Raw genomic sequence first — 22,705 nt, 5'->3', positions numbered from 1 at the left:
AAAAAAAAAAAAAAAAAAAAAGGAATAATACCATTGATGTGAAACAGTAAAAAGAAAACCCTCTCATAATCATATGTAATACAAGGACACAGAACGATTCTGCAGAGTGGTTCCCTTCTGGGAGAAAAGGTGCAACAAGGGTTTCGCTGTATTTACAGTGTTTAATTTCTGAATGTTAACATTTGTTAATCTGGTGATGTGTGTGTGTTCATTACATTTTCCTGTGTATTCCAGGACACATCTGAAACATTCCATAATAATTTTGTAGGAGCTTGGAAGCAAATATGGTAAAATGTGGACAGCTGTTAAGTTTGTGTGGTGGGAATACAGGTGCCTGGTATCCTATCCTTTGTATTATTTTTCCCTTTGTTTAAAAAATCATCACCATATGGCCGCTTTGGGACACTGTTTGGCAGTATCCACTACAGTGGAGTATAAACATACCCTGTGACCAGCAAGTCCATTCCTAAGGATTTTATCCCACAGAAATCAGGACTCAGAGCCAGCAGAAGACATATGTGAGAACTGTTAATCACAGCACTATTTGTAGCTGAGCCAGACCAGAAGCCACTGAACTATCCACTGACAGTAAAAGATAAATAAATTGTGGTGTAGTCATACAATGGAATATTACAAAGCAATGAAAATGAACCAACAAGTGCTACTTGCAACAACATGGATGAAGCTCACAGATGTGATGCTGAGAGAAAGAAGCCAGATACAAAGGAGTACACACAGGCAAAAGCACACTACGGTATCAGAAAGCAGCACAGTGGCCCTTTAAGAAGAGGAGGCTGTGGAGCTCTCATAATGGTCTATTTCTTGGTCTATTGCTGTTTGCCTAGGTGTGTTCATTTTGTGAAAATCCATCAAACTGTACCTTAAAATTGGAGGTATGCTGTATCTCAACTCAAAAAAACAGCCAAAAAAGGCCTGGTATGGTGGCTCATGCCTGTAATCCCAGCACTGTGGGAGGCTAAGGTGGGCAGATCACTTGAGGTCAGGAGTTTGAGACCAGCCTGGTCAAAGTGGCGAAACCCCATCTCTACTAAAAATACAGAAATTAGCCATGCCTGGTGGTGCATGCCTATAGTCCCAGCTACTCAGGAGGCTGAGGCACAAGAATTGTTTGAACCCGGGAGGTGGAGGTTGCCGTGAGCCAAGATCGCACCACTGCATTCTAGCCTGGGTGACAGACTAAGACGCTATCTCAAAAAAAAAAAAAAAAAAAAAAGCCAAAACACACAACACACCACAAGAAGAAGCAGAGAAGTGAAGAGGGGAGGAAGAAATGAGAATGAAAGAAAGAAAAAGCATGCCTATGTGTGAGTTATCACCAATCACAAAGGAAAGGAAATCAAATGAGTGCATTCTCCGTGTCGACCTGGTTTTTACGCTGGCATTTGAGGGCTAAGGACACACTGCGCCATGGGAAACAGTTGACTGGCATGGGCTTGTTCACTCTCCACCAGAGCCCATGCTGTCAGTGTGCTCACCACCATGTGACAGCTGAGTGTCACAGAGTCTGAGGATTTGCCCAGGGTCACACAGCCAATGTGGGTGGGGGCAGGATCTGGATCCACAGTCCAAACTCTTTCCCTCTGTATGGCATGGTTTCTAAAGATGCAAGTGGCCCATGACACTGCGGAGAAGGATGAGAGAAAGGGAGAGGCTTCCTCCAGCCTGGGGTTGTGAATTGCAAAAAGGTGGCTTCAGGAAATAACCAATTGGTGGCAATTTGAGAGGCTGAATTTTTTTTTTTCTCCCAGTGTGCTAGAGATGAACCAAGATTGCAATACACAGTTCTCAATTTGTTTTCTCCTTGTGTTTTTCTGCTGTTTGAAGTTCTCAGATATTAATGAGAATACTGAAGGGAAAGGTAGCAATTATTCTCCAACTATTCAAAAGGGTAAGAGCCAAGAAATACGTCTAAGGTGTGATTTTAATCAGCTGTCTGAAAATGTGAGGAACAAAAGCAAATATAATATGGGTTAAGTCTTTTCAGAAGGCTTTTAGAGCTGGAAGGAGAGATTAAATAATGATATACAGCCCCAGAAATATTTTGGCCAACGTTTAATGCCCAACAGAGTCAAGTTGTCTTATAATTCACTCAATCACAAAGCCAGTGGGTTCTACTTAGAAATAGGGTCCTCAAACTCAGCCTGAAATGAGTGAAGTGGGGCAAGCTGGCTAATTCTGGTGGGTTCACTGGGAAGACCACACCCCAGAAGTGTCAAACAAATCTTCTGTGACACCAGGAACAACTAATGCAGAGTCTTCATGGAAGCTCCTGCAAATATCAGCTGGTCAATGTCCAGCGGGCAGGTGAGATGGCACCATGTGGGAACTGAGCATCTATGAACGACCATGAATGACAGTGTCCTGGAAGTGAAGGGACACAGGACGAGAGAGAAAGGAAATTAATGACCCAACAAAGCCGGTGCTACACAATGACTTCCACACAGCTTCAGTTCATTATTCAACAAACGGGTTCAACTCAGTACTCGGCACTGTGACAGATCCTAAGAAGATGAAGACTCAAGTAGGACCAGGCTCTGCCCTCTAATTCTATGGTGCAATGGGTGCAGGGATGGTGCGTACTACAGGAAGGAAGAACTGTAAATCAGGCAACTGTGATAAGATGGAGTATGAGAAATGAACCCGGGGAGGGGTAGCTCATGTTTTTGAAGTCAGGGACGACTTCCTGGTGGAGGTATGAAGGCCACAGTGGAGGGTGGGACCAGCAAGTTCTATGACTTGAGTCCACCAAGAGGAGTCTCTTGAATTCTGCTTTTTCATGTGTTATACCTAGAAAATATGCAAGATGGGAACAGAACAGCAAATATGCTTTCAGTGGCTGGTTCTGGATTTTTTGTTTATAAATGACCTTGATTTTTTTTTTTTTTTTTACTGGATTTTAATTTGATGTTATAGAAAAGTCCTCCCAAGAAACCCCACTAATTAAACATATATATATCTATGCATAGGCCTCCACAGACACATTCCGGGTCTGAAGCTCACCAAGGTCTCTCCCCTGAGATGCTTTTTCTGGCAAGATGACGTTAGTGGTTGCTCTCCTGGAAAATATCTTAAGAGGCTTTTACTGTATTAAAGAGAAACATAACCGTGTGATGTATAATGAGCCCAATTTCTCTCTTCTTCTCGATTAATACATTAAGTACTAGGAATATTTACATGGTGGTTGGCAGAGTGTCAAATGAGACACAGGCTTGAGTTCATGGCTTCATTCACTCAGAGCTGCTTGTCGCTCCCAAACTTCTCTGTGGGGCCCTAGCAGTTGCAGGGGATGGTGTGAGCTCCCTGCATCTCTACTGCGAGCAGGTGGGGGAGTCACACCATCTTCTGAATTGTCTTCACATGATGAACTTTCTGGCCCAAACCTGTAGTAGATGACTTTCTGCATCACCAGCTCCTAGATTTGGGGACAGACACGTGGGACTTACTTCTCCACGGAGGGCCGGGTGGTGCGGCCCTCTGCATTTGCAGAGTTCACCTCAATTCCTGACTCTGGCACTTACAAGCTATGGGAGTTTGGGCAGGATGCTTATTGCCCCTAATCCCCCGTTTCCTCATCTATAAAACACTTCATATGGAGCCCGAGAAGAACTGCATGATGAGAAAATGAATACAAAGCTCTCAGTGTGCCTGGCAAGCCGGCATATGGTGGCTGGTGTTAGTTTACATGGAGACGCTGAGTTTGAGGTTTCCGGGGGGACCGTCCATGTCAGGCTCACCCACTGCACAGGTTCGGGGTCCTGGCATTGCTGGGGATAAGAACGCACTTGTGTGTCTGCTCGCTCCACTTTGCTACCAGCCCAATGACCCTGACCTAACAAACCTGAAGACAGCTCTTATCCTGTGCCAGACACTGTTCTGAGCATTTTACAGATGTAACTGCTTTCAATCCTCATAAAAACAATGCTAGGAGTGGCATGAGTATTCCTGGTATATGAAAGGGGAAACAGGCACAGAGAGGTCAAATAACGTGCCCGAGGCACATCAGTACACACAGAGTACAGCCTTAAGGATCTTTCTGTTTGTTTGTTTGACTCTCAGTGCCTATTACAGCCTCTTACTTACAGAGTTGGTAAGGTCCCACTGAAAGAATAAATGTATAAATGCATGAATGAGTAACTGTCTCCCCACAAGTTTAGGATTAACAGGGAAGTTCTTCCAAGCCTGGGGATGAACTCTGAGGGCAGCACTCCCAACTCTAAGAATGGCCCCTAAGCAAGGGTGGAGCGGTGGGTGTGGGTGGAGAGAGAGGCCATCAGAGCCCCTCCTCACCTGCCCCCTGCTCTCCACAGCACTGAGGTTGAGGAGTTGACTTAGGGAGTTAATGTGAATGTCCATCAAATAGGCAACGGCTGACTGATTCTGCCTGTCCCGCCTCCAGGATCCTCTGCAGCCGACCTTCCTGTGGGATAGGCTGTGCTCACAGAGGCTGAAGGCAGATGACCTGCCTGGGCCCAGATATCAGCCTTGACGCTGCCAAGCAAGATGGCCTAGGCAGGTCACTTCACATCCCTGTGCCTCTGCTGCCCCATTTGTCAAGTGGGCTGACAGTAAGAGCTCTCTACCCAGGGCAAGGAAGCAGGAAGAAGAGGTGTACAGGAGGCAGGATGAGGCCCACCCTCTCCCAGAGTGTCTATGCCTCAATCCCCAGAACCTGTGAATATGCTACTGTACAGGGGCCATTGTAGAGGAGGTGAAATTAAGGGCTCTGAGACAGGGAGATTACCCTGGATAAGCTGGATGGGCCCAGTCTAATCACATTACTGAAAAGTGTAGAACCTTTCCCTGCTATGGTCAGGGGAAGATCTGACAACAGAAGAATGGTGGGAGAGAGGCAACAGGGAAGACAGAGGAAGGGGCCATGAGCCAATAAATGCAGGCAGCTTCTAAGCTGGAAAAGGCCAGGATAAGATTCTCCTCTGGAGTCTCTAGAAAGAAATGCAGCCTTGCTGACGCCTTGATTTTAACCTGGTGAGGCTTGTTTTGAACATCTGGCCTCCCGAACTGTACGAGAATAAATGTGTGTTGTTGCAAGCCACAGGAAACTGATTTGGGATGTACAGAAAGGATGCCTGGCATTGATTCTGCTGGCCCACCTGTTCCTTCTCCTAGATTTCTGGCTGGGAGCCCTGTGGCCCCTCAAGCATTTCACCTCCTGCAGGAGCCTTCTCTGCTTCTCTCTCCTCTGTCTGAAAATTGCACCAGGTTCCCAGCAGCTCACATAGTTCCTCTTTGAAGACTCATTTACTTGTCATCCTCCCTACAAGACGGCCAGCTTCTTAAGGACAGAGACCAAACCTTAATTCGCCTTCATTGCCCTTACACCCAGCACAACAGCCCTGCACTCGGTACACATTTGCCTCTGGTTCCTATATGAGGTCCACTCTCTCCCATCTCTGCGCCCACCCTGCCGTCTCCAGGACTGCGTTTCCAATGGCACCTCCCAAGAAGCTGCAAATGGGCTTCCCGCGGCTCAGCGAGTACCAGTTGGTTCCTCTACCACACATGGGTGTATGTGTTTTTAATGAGGATTTTAATGCATAATTTCTCCAACAAGTTGAATTATCTGTGGCTCCAGGGAAAGTGATTTGCCTTGCCTTAATGCCAAATGAACTTTCGGAGACGGAATCTATTAGCCTAAGAAGGAATGACAGTCTCTCCATTCTCATTTGCTCCCTGAGCCATAATGCAGACTTTAGTAACATCATCAAGAACGAGTCCTTTACCTAAGCCTCATGCTGCTAAAGCCCGTTTGGACAGGGAGCTCGTTGGTCAACTTCCTCGGACCACTAGAGAGCCACCTTTCCTGTCTCCAAAAGCCTGCTTGGCCTCACGCCCACTCTGCAGAAAATATTCAGCCAAAAGCAGGGTGAGAACAACCTCCCAAGTCACCTTGAAAGTTTATGTACTCGCTTTTGGAATTGAGATTTTTTGAATGTGTGCCAACACCCAGCAAAGCGAAGAAGAAAATAAAAGGGAAACTCTTCCACTGAATTTCTGTTTGTTTGTTCATTAATTTAGACCGCGAGTATCTTGGTATGTCAGGTGCTATTCTAGCAGCTGGGGACAGAGCAGTGAACAGAAACAGATTCCAGCCCTGGTTCATGAGATTCCATGCTGGTGCAGAGAGATAGATAATACTGAAGTGCACAAAGAAGTCATTTCCATTGATGATACACACTGCGAAGAAAATTAAAGCAGAGGAAAGGGCCAGAGAGTGACTAAGGGCGGCAGAGTGAGGAGTGTCAGGAAAGGCCTGTGTCCAAGGAGGGCAAATCTGAACTGAAATCTGGTGAATGGGAGGAGGCGTCCATGCAGAAATCTGGGAATGGCCCTTCCAGGTACAGGGTGTGACAGGTGCAAAGGCCCTGAGGTGAAAAAAGTGTAGATGTCTTAGGACACCAGTGTGCCTGAGTGGAGAGGGCGGGTGCAGGGCATGAGATGAGGAAGGAGAGGGAGGTGAGGGAGCTAGCAGGGGACACCTGAGGCCACAATAATGAGTCCCCATTTTAAGTACCAGGGGTGTCACTAGAGGGTCTTAATCTACAGTTGACACAACCAGATTTATGTTGTACAAATCTCACTCTGGCTGCAGTGTGGAAAATAGGCTACAGGGAGGCAAAAGAGAAAAAGACACAGCCACTGCAGGTGTCCACACTGCGGTGACAGTGGCTTGGAGTTAGAATAATCTAAACAGGAGCCAGGGCAGTGGTTCACGTCTGTAATGCCAGCACTTTGAGAGGCTGAGATGGAAGGATGGCTGGAGCCAGGGAGTGTGAGGCTGCAGTGAGCCATGATCGCACCACTACATTCCAGCCTGGGTGACAGAGAGAGACCCTCTCTCAAGGAAAAAGGAGAGAGAGAGAAAGAGAGAATGACTTAAGCAGGGATGCAGGAGGCAGGTGAACTGTGACTCTTTTGAAAGTGGAGCCCATGGGACGGGCATGTCAGTTTTGGATGGGTGAAGTTGCGCTCTTACTCTCTCAGTCCCGCTGAATATTGTCATTCAGCAGAAATGTCACTCCAGCTTGCGTCATTAGAGCTGGTCATTAACATCCAGAGTGGACTCCTTTGCTCCCTGGCATTAGGCACGGCCAAGGAACTTGCTCTGGCCAATGAAATACAAGTAGAATTTCCATGTGTCACTTCTGGGCAGCAACTTTAGAAGCCACCGCCTGACTTGTCCCTACTCCTTGTTCCTGTTGCCACACGCATGCAGATGGAGCCTCCAGCAGCCTGGAACCCAGCAACGTGAAGAGCAGAGCCCTGGGCCAACCCGCGATGGACAGAGAACATGAGCCAAAGATACACCCTTGTTGGCTTAAGTCACCAAGATCTTGAAATTGTTACCTTCGCCCAACCAAGCCCCACCCCAGTGATACATTAAAGTTAATGGGTCAGGTGCGGTGGGTCAGGTGCGGTAGCTGACGCCTGTAACCCCAGCACTTCGGGAGGCCGAGGCTGGCAGATCACAAGCTCAGGAGTTTGAGACCAGCCTGACTAACATGGTGAAACCCCGTCTCTACCTAAAATACAAAAATTAGCCAGGTGTGGTGGCACACGCCTGTAATCCCAGCTACTCAGGAGGCTGAGGCAGGAGAATCGCGTGAACCCAGAAGGCAGAGGTTGCAGTGAGCTGAGATCATACCACTGCACTCCAGCCTGGGTGATAGAGAGACCCTCCGTTTCAAAAAAAAAAAAAAGTTAATGGCCAGGCATGGTGGCTCACACCTGTAATCTCAGCATTTTGGGAGGCCGAGGTGGGCGGATCACCTGAGATCATGAGTCCAAGACCAGCCTGGCCAACACGGTGAAATGCCGTTTCTACAAAAACACATAAAATTAGCCAGGCATGACGGCAGTTGCCTGTAATCCCAGCTACTCAGGAAGCTGAACCCGGAAGGCAGAGGTTGAAGTGAGTTGAGATCATGCAACTGCACTCTAGCCTGGGTGACAGAGCAAGACTCCATCTCCAAAAAAAAAAAAAAAGTTAATGAATAACTTCAATATATATCTATTGTGGCTTGACTCAGCTATGAAAGAATAAACTTCATCGAATGGTGAACTGATATTCAGGCCAACTGTTTCAACATGATTTGAACTTGATATGGTAAGTGAAGGCATGGATACCTCCAGGGAGAGCTCTGGGTATCCTGTGAATATACAATTACACACATGGCATATTAAGGCAACAGATTCTTTGGTAAAGACAAATGCTGGGTCCACATACTATACAACATGCTAATTTTGTCAATTAAAAAAGATTCAAATTGGGATTAAGATCACTTTCAATTATAAAACTGTCAGACAATCACCAATGATGGCATTGTACGGGAAATATACAGAAATTCAGGCTAGAAGGATACTCATCTGACAAATGAGAAAGGCTAAACTATGTTTGCTATTTCTTTGAATAATGTCTAGGTCTATGGCTGGGTGCGGTGGCTCACACCTGTAATCCTAGCACTTTGGGAGGCCGAGGAGGGCAGATCATGAGGTCAGGAGATCAAGACCATCCTGGCTAACACGGTGAAACCCTGTCTCTACTAAAAAAAAACAAAGTAGCTGGGCATGGTGGCGGGCGCCTGTGGTCCCAGCTACTCAGGAGGCTGACGCAGGAGAATGGCGTGAATCTGGGAGGTGGAGCTTGCAGTGAGCCGAGATCGTGCCACTGCACTCCAGCCTGGGCGACAGAACGAGACTCCGTCAAAACAAAAACAAAAACAAAAAAAACTTGTAATTAAAAAAAAAATGTCTAGGTCTGTGGATTCTGCAGTGAGTAATGGCTTCAAGGCTTAAAAGTAACAAGGCATGCAAAATTCAACCAACCCTGGACGGGTGCGATGGCTCATGCCTGTAATGCCAGCACTTTGGGTGGCTGAGGTGGGAGGATCTCTTGAGCCCAGGAGTTTGAGACCAGCCTGGCCAACATGGTGAAATCCTGTCTCTGCAAAAAATTGAAATATTAGGCAGGCGTGGTGGTGCGTGCCTGTGGTCCCAGCTACTTGGGTGGTTGAAGCAAGGAGGGTCACTTGAACCCAGGAGTTTGAGGCTGCAGTGAGCTACAACTGCATCACAGAACTCTAGCCTGGGTGACAGAGCAAGACCCTAGGAAGGAAGGAAGGAAGGAAGGAAGGAAGGAAGGAAGGAAGGAAGGAGAAAGACAGAGAGAGAAGGAAGGAAGGAAGGAAGGAAGGAAGGAAGGAAGGAAGGAAGGAAGGAAGGAAGGAAATGAAATTCTATCAACCTGAAAACGTCTTGTCTAGAGGTATGCCATAATTCCAAGTGGACAAGTGAGTTATCCCTGAAGTAACCCAAAGAAAAGATTCTGATGTGGCGGGGTTTTCTGGGCCAATTTAGAATCAACACACTCCAGAGATTTTGCCCTTGGGATGTTAAAGCAGGTGTCCTGAGTTATTAGGCCCAGTGGGACTAGCATAAGCTGGGCCTTGAAATGAATTCACCAATGGCCTCTGTTGGGTGTCGAAGGTTCTGCATCTTGACTCAATTCTCCTTTGGAAATGGGAAGAATCACTCAGATCTGTCCTGAGCAGCAGCTAAGGTGGATTTAAGGGAAGTGTGTATGTCTTAGCCAAATGCAGAGAAAAAGAAAGAAGGAATCAAACGGCAATCACCGGGCCAGGTATGGCCCCTCCTGTTACTCACGCCTGTAATCCCAGCACTCTGGGAGGCCCAGGCAGGCGGATCACTTGAGATCAGGAGTTTGAGACCAGCCTGGCCAACATGGCAAAACCCTGTCTTTACTAAAAATACAAAAACTAGCCAAGTGTGGTGGTGGGTGCCTGTAGTCCCAGCTACTTGGGAGGCTGAAGCAGGAGAATCACTTGAACCCAGGAGACAGAGGTTGCTGTGAACTGAAATTGTGCCACTGCACTCCAGCCTGGGCAACAGAGCAAGATTTGGTATATATATATATATATGTATAAAAGACAATCACAGTTCAACTAGCTTATTGAAAGCCAATTAAAAGTTAAAAGCAGCATAGGCTAGAAATGGAGCTGTGGCCCCAAGACTGCTCATGACCTAAGCGGTCAGATCCACCCCCACCACCGGGAGCAGGACCATAAATCCGGTTAAGAGCCAGCTGCTGCACTTGTACCAGCTGGTCATTATTAGGCCAGGCTCACTAAGATGGTGTCTTTTATTCCCAAGCTTGTTTATGTGCAAATAGGATTATGTTGGGGGGAGAAAAGCACATTGCTCAGTGGACAGAGGCTTCACAGGGGAAAGGTCCGCCGCTGTGAGGAGCCAGCCCTGGGATTAGCAGGGGCAGATCGTCTCTCTAGCCTGGGGATGAGGGTGGACAGTATGAAGCAGACCCAGTTCCCTGCTCCAGAAGCGGAAGTTGCGGTGAGTCGAGATCGCATCACTGCACTCCAGCCTGGGAACAGAGTAAGACCTTGCCTCCAAAAAACCAAACAAACAACAACAATAACAACAATAAAACAGTTCCCAGCTCCTGCACAGGAGAGACCCAGGACATCTTCATGTTCTCTTTCTACACGACGCAACTCCGGAAAAACCCTCCCACTCCTCAGGGCTCAGCCTCATCTCGCTAAACTCGAATCCAGTGTTTTCAGGACTGGTGAGATTTGCTTTGTCTTAAGTTTTGAGTAACTGGGGGGCTTGAGAAGGGAGGAGGTGGGAAAGGAGTTGAGGCTGCAGAGAAAGCATGGAGCAATGTCTAACATGTGGTGGGTGCAATAATGGCTCCCACAGACATCCACACCCAAATCCCCAGAACCTCTCATGACCAAAGGGACTCAGCAGATGTGATTAAGTGAAGGATCTTGAGATAAAGGGTGGGGTCGGGGGATTATTTTGGATGATCTGGGTGAGCCCAATGTGATCAAAGGGGAATTCTAAGAGGAAGAGGGTCGGAACCAGAGAAAAATGTGACTGTGATGATGGAAGCAGAGGGCTGAGTGATGTCTTTGAAAACAGAAGGCCATAAGGCAAAAATGAAGGTGGCCATGAGAAGCTGAAAAAGCAAGGAGCGAACTCTCTCCTGGGGCTCCGGAAGGAAGAGGCCTGGCTGACGTCTTGATTTTAGCTCTGTGACGCTCATTTTGGACATCTAACCTCTGGAATTGTAAGACAATAAATTTGTTCTACGTCTCTACATTTGTGATGATTTGTGATAGCAGCAAGAGGAAACTAACATAGGAAGTGTTGACTCAACATTGGCGATAGGTTCTTGGAAACTAAGACTTCAAGCTAAATACAGTACTTTATGCCCTAGGAACTGAACTCTTTGTTTTGGTTTTTGTTTGTCTGTTTGTTTGTTTGTTTGTTTTTTGAGACGGAGTCTCGCTCTATCGCCCAGGCTGGAGTGCACTGGCCGGATCTCAGCTCACTGCAAGCTCCGCCTCCGGGGTTTACGCCATTCTCCTGCCTCAGCCTCCCGAGTAGCTGGGACTACAGGCGCCCGCCACCTCGCCCGGCTAGTTTTTTTTTGTATTTTTTAGTAGAGACGGGGTTTCGCGGTGTTAGCCAGGATGGTCTCGATCTCCTGACCTCGTGATCCACCCGTCTCGGCCTCCCAAAGCACTGGGATTACAGGCTTGAGCCACCGCGCCCAGCCGAACTGAACTCTTGTATCAATTTGTCCATGGTAAAGTTCATTTTATAATACAATACGTCATATTGTTTAAAGCTGCAGTTCCCAGGCACCCCTGGACAATGTTAAGTCAGGACAATGTAAAGCTACAACCTAAGACTTTTCCTCATCCAAATCCCCTCATTTCCACCTTGTGCTACAAGGGCGTTCCCTTAGCACAAGACGCAGGCAGGTTCTGCGAAGAAGCTGTCACGGAAGGGCCACTCCAGGATCGTGTTTCTTGCACATAAGAATGTCTTATAATTTGGTAATATCCTGGTTAGCAGCATGTTGTTTTATGACATTTTAGGGCATTCTGAGTCAGTCCCGAGATTTGTGTGAGCCCATGGGTCATTAGATTAAATCAATATATAATTTTCCCCTCTTTTCAAAAGAATTCTTGTACTCCTTGCTACGAACAAGTATAGAGTTTCCGTCTGCCATGTGTAGCGGTTCAGCTCTATTTTTCCTCAACAGAAAAATGAAGGACAAATGTATTCTGGGCCTGGGATAAACCTGCTTTGTAACTGTTTACGTTCAGATTGAGCAGACCTTGGCGTGATCAGGTTTCAATCTGTTTTATACGTAGAAATCCACACACATGTAAACGTAAGAGTCAGGAATAGATTTCCCTATGAAATTCCCAAGCGCCAGGAGTGGGTCATGGAAACTCTTGCTCTGTGTTTCCGTGATAAAGGTCAAGGAAATCCTAGCACGGTACCTCCTGAAGACAGAAACTAGGAATTCATCCCATATGGCATCTGCCACATGGCTTTGTCAAAAGATAGAAGGGCAGTCCTCACACTTCCTCATGAGCAGCATCACCTAGAGGGCTTGTTCAACCCAGACTGCAGGATCTCAACCCCAGAGCTTGTGAATCAGCACGTCTAGGGTGAGCCCAAGGACGTGCATTTCTAACCAGCTCCCAGGGGCTGCTGCTGCTGCTGCTGCTGCTGCTGCTGCTGCTGGCTGGGGCCACACTTTGAGAACGACCACGGCAGAGAGATCATGCTCAATACAATGCCCGATGTCTTACACGTCCTGAGAAAGGTCATGGCTCTACCTCCCAATCGGACTGTCCCTGCCAAGCTATTGAACACATACCAAAATTGATGAAGCGCCTCTGTCTCCTTCTTGACTCTAAGCCGAAGGTTCTCCAGTTTGGCCGCAGAGTGCAATCACTTAGACAACTATTCAACCCCTCTACGCCTAGGCCTCACTTCAGATAAATCAGAATGGGGATGGAGGTGGGCCACAGGCAGTCCTCAGTGGTTTTCAAAGCTCCCCAGGGGATCCAAAGTGCAGCCATGACAGAGAACTGCTTCCCTAAGCAAACATGAGGAGTGACATCATGATGCCTCCTGGCTGAAGCTGACCATTTGACAGGGCTCCAAGCCAGGTCTAGACACAGGTCTGTCTTCTCCAGAGCCGGACCCAGCCCTTTGCACAATGACACACAATTGGTGCCCAATTAACGACTGCTGAGTAAATAATACTAATCAACCAACGATTTGATTTGATTGATTGCAATCAATCAAACAAGGTGCTTGCAGAGGGCTAGCACCTCCTTCCTCAAGGGTACTGGGATGAATACACAGAGGCAAACTGGATCACCATAAATCATTAGCCTTCATGAGGCAAATAAACATATAACAACAACAACAACAACAAACTCCTCTGAGAAAGTTCGACTCCACAGTCACAAGTTGACAACAACGGATGAAAACTAGAAAAGCATTTTTCGGTCCAGAACAGGGGTTGGCAAACTAACCTACAGGCCAAATCCAGCTGCTATTTATTCTTAAAAATAAAATGCTATTGGCACACAGCCACGCGCATTTGTGTCTGCACTGTCTATGGGGGCTTACACAGGACCCCCGCAGAGGTGAATATTTGCCTCTGAAATAGTACAGTCCCCAAAGCCAAACATATTTACTCTCTGGCCCTTTAAAGAAAACGTTTTCCAACTTCTTGCCCTAGATAAATGAGAGGACATACACACACACACACACACACACACACACACACACACACACACACGATGTAATGGTCAACGTCTTTAGGTGGTGGAATTATTCTTTTCTCTATTTTTTTCCTATATCCGCCAACTTAAAGGAGCATGTGTTTTTAAGTAATGGACTAAGAAGAAGAATAAATAATCCATTTTAACGTAGGCAGTGACAAGTGAGCTTCCCGGTGTGGGACGGTACCTTGTTTCCGATGGCCTTTTTGGGTGGGAAGTTGTAGGCCCTCACTTGAGGGTACTTGTTTTGTAACTTGTGGTGCAAACTCCTGAACTCTGTATACCGGCGATAGATGTTCCATTCATCGTCTTTTATCCGGATGTAGACCTGTCAAGAAAGAGACAGAAAATGTAAATTCCTCTTAAAACCGTTATTATAAAGGAGTAGAATTTCGGCAATGCTTTCCCAAAGAAAACCAGTTGCAGCAGGAGTCACATCTGTGTTACACACCACTGGATGCCCAGTTCCTGGCATAGAGCAGGGACTCATTGGTGCTGGCTGAACAGATGGCTACAGGAAAGAATGACTAAATCAGGCAAGTGATGGGAACAACATACTGTATGCTATTTTCCCAATATCAACAGAGATCCACAGCCCAATTAATAGCAGAGATGCATTTTCATGTTTCTGTCATGTGTGTATTGCAGTACTAACAGCCTGCTGGTGAGAGGCTAGTCAACCTTTCTGGCCACTTGTTTCCTCATCTGTAAAACAGAGCTGAGAGCAGCACCTCGCTCCAAAGGTGGTTTGGAGAGCAATGCGGTGGCGCCTGGGACGACTCCGACCACCACAAAGACGAGGTGGAATTCAGTTTCAGAAAGAAGGGAGGGGCCAGAGCTGAGATCTGCCCCACTACACAGAAGGCCGTGTCCAGATGGGATAAGCATAACCGGGACATAGAATTTCTTCATTTTAATCAAGTTACGACTCGTTAGAGAATACTCTGGGGATACAAAATATGAGGGCTGTTTCATCAGCTTTTTGCAGGCCTTAGCACCTTCCAGGGGCAAGCAGCGACTTCATCACAAGGAAAAATAGAAAAGCAGGAGAGACATCAATCCACTTTTTAAAATTACAGGAGTTAAGAACAGCCCAGAGAGAAAAGTCCCCAAGGATAAAAGGTTATTGTAATTTATACTCCATGAATGTCAATACACATCTTTAAAACCTGTATGACCATGAAAAGAGGCATCTCTAATGTGAGTGATAAATTCTGTTCCTACGTGAAAGCCACCCATCAACCCCAAACACAGACATTATGTGTTCGAACTCTGGTATGGCGACCATAGAATGTCTCACATTATTCTCTGAACAGGAGGAAGGACTAGAGACTCAAATCACAACCAATGTTTCAATTAACGAATGCATAGATGTTTTCGATGGAGTGAGATGAAGAAACAGAATGCTTATCAAGTTTACAGAAGTCCCAGGGTCTCTGATGACCTTAAGGAGCAATAATGTCATCCCATTATTGTCGACATCACATCACCAAACCTACAGTCAGATCCGTTACTCAAGGCTTCTTCAACAAGCAAGAAATATTCATCTCTAATTTGTTCAAGGTAATGTTTGAGGGGTCTTTGTATGAGCAGCTGAATGCAGTTCTTATCCTATATAACTTTTCCTTTTATTAAAGTGAGACAGAGTCTTACTCTGTTGCCCAGGCTGGAGTGCAGTGGCATGATCTCAGCAACCTCCGCTGTTAGTGCTACAATACACACATGACAGAAACATGAAAATGCATCTCTGCTATTAATTGGGCTGTGGATCTCTGTTGATATTGGGGAAAATAGCATACAGTATGTTGTTCCCATCACTTGCCTGATTTAGTCATTCTTTCCTGTAGCCATCTGTTCAGGTTCAAGCGATTCTCCTGCCTCAGCCTCCCGAGCAGCTGGGATTACAGGTGCCCGCCACCACACCTGGCTAATTTTTTGTATTTTTAGTAGAGACGAGGTTTTGCCATGTTGCTCAGGCTGGTCTTGAACTCCTGGCCTCAGATGATCTGCCTGCCTTGGCCTCCCAAAATGCTGGGATTACAGGCGTGACCCACCACGCCTGGCTGTCACCCTATATATCTTGAATGGCCCATACCTGCTTATGATATATTCTTATAAAAGTCTAAACATCCCTTGGAGAGTGGCAAGTTCAATCACTTCTCTGGTCATCATACATAATACTAATTTTCTAGATCGGGGTGGGCAAACTATGGCCCATGGGCCCAATGCAGCCACATTCATTTGTTTTGGCTGCTTTTGCAATAAAGACAGTCCCTCACTTAGGATGGTAATTGTCTTGCAATTTTTCAAGTTTATAATGGTACAAAAGCAACAAGTATTCAGTAGAAACCACACTTCAAATTTTGACCTTTTTTCTAGGCTAGTGATGTGCAGTATATTTTACATGAGTTTCAACACTTTATTATAATGTAGGCTTTGTGTTAGACGATTGTGCCTAACTGTAGGTGAATCTAAGTGTTCTGAACAGGTTGAAGGTAGACTCAGCTAAGCTATGTTGTTCACTAGATGAAGCGTATTAAATGCATTTTCAACTTGCGATATTTTCAACTTACGATGCGCTTATCCGGACATAACCCCATCATAAGTCAAGGAGCTTCTGTACAGCAGAGTTAAGAAGCTGAAACAGACCATACAGCCTGCAAAGCTAAAAGTATTTTTTCTGGCCCTTTACAGAAAGAGTTTGATAACCCCCAATCTAAACAATCAAGAAGTCATTATTGTTATTTTTCCACCAGCATATCCAAGATCTGGTGTGGAGAGGGACAGTCCTTTCCAAATCTTACCAGTCACTAGGAGGGCTACATTAACAACCCGAGTGACGCCCAGGAATCCCCAAAGCAACCAAAGCTTCTCCAGTGATTGACAAGTGGGCAATTTCAAGAACCCCGAAGTAATGCACAAACTCACCCATCAGACAAGCCATGCAACCTTTCTCGTCACTCATTTCCTCATCTGCAAAATGGAGCTGAGAACAGCATCTCCCACCCAAAATGATATGGAAAGAATTCTGGTATATAAACAGTGCAGCTATGCCCAGGACCACACAGGCCCCCCTACAGACGGGGAGGAACTGGGCTTGGGCTAGGAATGAGTAGGCTAAGGTCAAGATCTGGACTTGCAATTGTCAGCTCAAGTGAACAAAAGGTCACATCCAGATGGGACCAGCACACGTGGGCGTACACCTTCTTTATTGTAACCAAGTAGAGAAAACATGAGCACTGCTTCACCAGCCTTTTACAGGCCCTAGCATATTCCAAGGATATACGGCAACTATAATACATCACAAGCGAAACCAGAAAAGTGAGAGAGAGATCAATGCAATTTAAAAAATTACCCGAGTTAAGAACAGCCTACAGGGTAAAGCCTCCAATGATGAATGGCCATTGTAATTTGCATCAGTGAAATGTCAATACGCGTCTTTAAAACCTCTTTAATGTAATAATAAAAACAAGTCTCTCTCCTGTGAGTGATAAATTCTGACTCTACATTTTTCATAAAGGGCATGTAAAAGCCCACTGGTTTTGCTCCCTGTAGGCCTGAGTCTCCCCCTTCTTCTCCAACTGCTCTCTCTCTGCCTTCCACATGGGCACCTTCTCTCCTGCCCATGCCCTGCCTCTTCCCGGAACACACATGCGCACTCCCAGGCCTGCATGTTTCATGTTTAGGCCAATGACTCCAAAATCTGTATCTCTAGTCTGCACCTCTGATACAAACTCCAGACCAGGACGTGATATCCCCTAGGTACCTACAACTCATCAGGCCTAAATCTGCACCCAGGATCCGCCCACCTATTATGTGTTGAGTCCTATCCCAGGCACTTCACGCACCTCACTGACCAGTCTCATGTTAATCTGCAAGGCCGAAGGTACGAACACTCCCTTTTCAGATGAAGTAATGGGCTCAGAGAGGTCAGATCACTTGCCCAGGGTAGGTGGGGAGATAAGGAATTTGAACCCATGGCTACCTGCCCTCTGCCTCTAACACTTTCTATCACAGTGTTACCGGACAGGGGTTCTGATCCAGACCCCAAGAGAAGGTTCTTGGATCTCAACCAATAAATAATTTAGGGCAAGACTGTAAAGTGAAAGCAAGTTGATTAGGAAAGTAAAGGAATAAAGAACCACTACTCCATAGACAGAGCAGCCCCGAGAGCTGCTGGTTGCCCATTTTTATGGTTATTTCTTGATTATATGCTAAACAAGAAATGGATTATTCGTGCCTCCTCTTTTTAGACTATATAGGGTAATTTCCTGCTCTTGCCATGGCATTTGTAAACTGTCATGGTGCTGGTGGGAGTACAGCAGTGAGGATGACCAGAGGTCATTCTCGTCGCCATCTTGGTTTTGGTGGGTTTTGGCCAGCTTCTTTACTGCAACCTGTTTAATCAGCAAGGTCTTTATGACTTGTATTTTGTGCCGACGGCGCATCTCATCCTGTGACTTAGAATGCCTAACCATCTGAAAATGCAGCCCAGTAGGTCTCAGCCTCATCTTACCCAGCCCCTATTCAAGATGGAGTTGCTATGGTTCAAGCACCTCTGACAACAGCAGTCTGCTGCAGTCACCTAGAATCCTGAAGGTGCCAGCAATGTGGGTAGCCAGAACCAGGAGCCCTTGCCTTGTTCTCCTGAAGCCCAGGCACCTCTCTGCAGACCCCGTGTTCTCGGAAAGGTCTCCTTGCTATCAGACAGTCCAATCTCATCTCATTTGTGCCTCTCCCTTTGGATCTAATCGAATCCAGTCTAATGCCATTAAAATTACCCGAAATTACCTAAATGGCTGATCCACAACGATAATGCTCCAAACATCCAAAGTTAGGAAACTTGCTCTGCAAATTAACCTGTCCCCGAATTATATATACTTAACTGAATCACGGACTTGTTTCACCAAGGATTTCAAAGGGCTTAGGCCCCAAATTATTAAGAGTCTTTTGTTTTGTTTGTTACTTTAGAAGCCTCTCCCCCCCAGATTAAGTTTGATCAGCCCCAATTCCTTCCGCTTGAGCCGTAAAGATAATAATTCCTCGGAGGGATAAAAAGAGTTGACCTCTTCTGACACAACCAAGTTCTCTTTTAAAACAAGCAATAAAAAACCACTTTATGTCGGATCTCCTCGACTCAGTAAAAGAAGATTAAATCGGAGGGTAATATCTGTAATCGGGCATCGGGGCAAACCCTCTCTTGTTCATTTTAGGAGGAAGTTCAAATCTGAAGATTTCTTTTCCACTGAGAAGAATTACCCTCACAATGTCTGTAATAACAGTGGAGGTAAAGGGAGGTTAAGGGGAGAAGAAAATGCAAAAACCTCAGTCCATCAATGAACAGAATCCAGAACAAGCTCGAGCACAGATAAGGTCTCAAGGAAACGCTTTCCTTTTAGAAGATGAAGAGCGTCTACCAGAGTGTTCCTATGAGACTTTCCTGTGCCCTGTTCTAATCAATAGTGCTCTCCTGCAATGTTAAGCACTATCCCCTAGATTTCTTCCCTTTCTTTTTTTGAGATGGAGAGTCACTCTGTTGCCCAGGCTAAAAGTGCAGTGGCGTGATCTTGGTTCACTGCAACCTCCGCCTCCCAGGTTGAAGTGATTCTCCTGCCTCAGCCTCCTGAGTAACTGGGATTACAGGTGCCTGCCACCACGCCTGTATTTTTGTATTTTTGTAGAGACAGGGTTTCACCATGTTGGCCAAGCTGGTCTTGAACTCCTGGCCTCAGCTGATCCACCCACCTCAGCCTACCAAAGTGCTGGGATTATAGGCATGAGCCACCACACCCAGCCTTCCCCCTGTTTTTGAACTTGACCTAAATGGAATCAGTGTGTGCTCCTCTGGGTCTAGTTTCTCTCACTCAGTACTGTGGACGTGAGATGCAGCTGTGTTGCTGTGTATGGCCCTCAAGTTCCTTTGCACTACTGCATAGTATTCCACTGGATGAATATTTCCCTGTTTGTATCTACCTGTTGTGCTGGGGTGGACACCGAGGTTGTTTCCAGTTGCGACTTTGATGAATAAAGCAACTATGAACATTCACACGTGTGGCTTCTGCTCTCGTGTCTTTTGGGGTCATAGACCTCAGTGTGAAAAGTGAAATCATAAAGTGAGGAGGAGAAAACATGGCAGAATGTCTTTGCGACCTTGGGCGGGAGAAAGGAGTCTTGTGCAGGGCACAAAGGAGCCTTCTGGGTGCTGGAAACATCCAGGATCTGTATCTGGGCAGTGGTTATGAATGCCTATAAAGAAGTGAAATTAATTGAACTATAAACTTAAGATTTATACACTGATCATATTTATGTTAATCCTGAATTTAAAAGCAAAAACACAACAAAGCCCTGCCTTCACTGTCCTCGGGAGAGTGAGCTTTCACCCTAACTCGTGGGGTGGGGAGGTCTAAGCCAGGCCATAGATGGGGCAGGAGGCGGTGCCAAAGCTCTGTGGGTGCGTATCCAGGGGGACCTGACACATCGTCATATGTCAGCATCAGGAGGGAGCCCAGACACTGGACTCTGGCCTGAGACAGAAATGGGTTTGAATTCCAGCTCCACCCCTTGCCAGACAAGGGATCCTGGATAAGTTAATTCACCTCTTCAAGCCGAGTCTCCATTTGGATAAATGAAGATAGTGCTAGAGGCTAAATCTTTGGGAGAGGAGGAGAACTGCGCAATTATATTCAGGACAACATTTTGTACACATACTAAAACATCTAACAACGAAGCAGTCAACATTCCAGGGTAAAATTTATCTCAGACACACACACACACGCACAAACATGCACTCCCACAGTGGGGTGGAAAAGAAGAAGTGGAGAGGGAGTCAGGCAGACAGAGAGAAAGAATGAAGATGTAAAAGCTTGCTTTAAGTGGTTGAAGCCCTCAATCTGGTTTGAGGGTGTGCCAAGCATAGGAATGGGCATTTTAGCCCAAAGCATGTCAGATCTCAGGTGCTCCTGCAAGAGGCAGAAAGGCAGCATGAAAGGGCACAGCTGTGTAGGGAGGGAGGCCTGGGTTCACATCCTCACAATTCCCTTTTCAGTTGCTGTGACCCTGGGGATGACATCCCACCTTGAGACTCAGCTTCTTCAACTGTTAGACAGGCCAGTGCCAATGTCACTGGGTGGTTGTGAGGTATCGTGCCTCGCCTATGCCTGGCAGGCAATAAGCAATGGCAGCTGTTAATATTGTAACCCTTATCACCTTCATCATCGGCTGCCTTTGTGTACATGAACTTCCCTATTACAGAATTAGGGCTAATTATAGGATGTGCAATCATGAAATTAAAGCAGGTAATTACCATGCCTAATTAATTGTCAAATGCTAGGCAGGTGGGGAAACACAAACATAAAGCACGTTCTGTGGATTGGGCAGCTAAGCATTCCCTCTGCTTCCAGAAAACTCAACAGCAACAGCAGAGTTCAGGAAATGACCTTTCTGAGTGGGTTTCTGAGTGCTAAAACAAAACCCGGGAAGCGTTCCCCGGGCTTCTGACTCAGAACGAGCTCAGTGCACCTCTCTGTTGGCTGCAGGCCGGCCTGGGCATTTATCCAGCCCCTGACACACAAGCCCCCAGGTTCCCGGGCAAGAGTGCTGTTTTAGGAGGAGGACCTCGTAGGAGATACTTGATGGATGTAGTAAAGCCCTGCAAGGATCAGACCCCACAGAGAAACCCGCTGACATGAAGGTGGCGAGAACTCAGAAATAAAACAGTCACTGACACACAGCGAATGTGGAACCAACATGTCAGGCTTCCTGCAGCATAGGCCAAATGCCTCCCTCTCCGTTTCAAACTTCACGTAACTCCTTAATGATTCAAAGTCCTGCACCTCAAAACTAAATACTTTTTTTCTGCATGTTGTAATATTCAAGAGTGAAAACTAGTATTAACTGGAAGTTTCTTGGACATACGGAAAAAGTTATACCATTTCACAACACCTGTCATGTGCCAGACATGTTATGCACAATGTTCACAAAAGCCCTGCGATTTATTTCTTTATTTTATTTTTTTTTTTGAGACAGAGTTTTGCTCTTCTTGCCCAAGATGGAGTGCGATGGTGCGATCTCAGCTCACTGCAACCTCCGCCTCCCAGGTTCAAGCGATTCTCAGCCTGCCTCAGCCTCCTAAGTAGCTGGGATTACAGGCACAAGCCACCATACCTGGCTAGTTTTGTATTTTTAGTAGAGATGGGGTTTCACCATGTAGGCCAGGCTGGTCTTGAACTCCTGACCTCAGGTGATTCACCTGCCTTGGCCTCCAAAAGTGCTGGGATTACAGGCGTGAGCCACCCTGCACCCGGCTAGCCCTGCAACTTTGTATGCCTTAAAACAGATGTGGATGGAGGGCAGAGCAAGATGGCCGAATAGGAACAGCTCCAGTCTCCAACTCCCAGCGCGAGCAACACAGAAGACCGGTGATTTCTGCATTTTCTACTGAGGTACTGGGGTCATCTCACTAGGGAGTGCCAGACAATCGGTGCTGGTCAGCTGCTGCAGCCTGACCAGCCAGAGCTGAAGCAGGGCTAGGCATCGCCTCACCTGGGAAGCGCAAGGGGAAGGGAATCCCTTTTCCTAGCCAGGGGAACTGAGACACACAACACCTGGAAAATTGGGTAACTCCCACGCCAATACTGTGCTTTAAGCAAACAGGCACACCAGGAGATTATACCCACACCTGGCCGGGAGGGTCCCACTCCCATAGAGCCTCCCTCATTGCTAACACAGCAGTCTGCGATCTAACCCCAAGGCAGCAGCGAGGCTGGGGGAGGGACGCCTGCCATTGCTGAGGCTTAAGTAGGTAAACAAAGCCGCTGGGAAGCTCGAACTGGGTGGAGCTCACAGCAGCTCAAGGAAACCTGCCTGTCTCTGTAGACTCCACCTCTGGGGACAGGGCACAGATAAAAAACAACAACAAAAAAGCAGCAGAACCTCTGCAGACGCAAACGACTCTGTCTGACAGCTTTGAAGAGAGCAGTGGATCTCCCAACAAGGAGGTTGAGATCTGAGAAGGGACAGACTGCCTG

The 22,705-nt window shown here is 46.7% G+C and overlaps 1 protein-coding gene across 1 annotated transcript in view; it reads right to left on the bottom strand.

Moving 5' to 3' along the window:
* SNX29 (sorting nexin 29) overlaps positions 1 to 22,705 on the bottom strand; it is a 604,821-nt gene that overhangs the window by 84,463 nt on the left and 497,653 nt on the right. Inside the window, exon 20 of the mRNA XM_017890705.1 lies at positions 13,867 to 14,007. Within this exon, the coding sequence (XP_017746194.1) occupies positions 13,867 to 14,007 (141 nt within the window). The remainder of the gene's footprint in view (positions 1 to 13,866; positions 14,008 to 22,705) is intronic.

The sequence above is a fragment of the Rhinopithecus bieti genome, unplaced genomic scaffold, assembly GCF_001698545.2.
Source record: "Rhinopithecus bieti isolate Rb0 unplaced genomic scaffold, ASM169854v2 scaffold_19459, whole genome shotgun sequence".
Lineage (NCBI taxonomy): Eukaryota > Metazoa > Chordata > Mammalia > Primates > Cercopithecidae > Rhinopithecus > Rhinopithecus bieti.
Note: the sequence above shows the minus strand (reverse complement) of the source record. Positions and strands in the feature narration are given on the sequence as shown.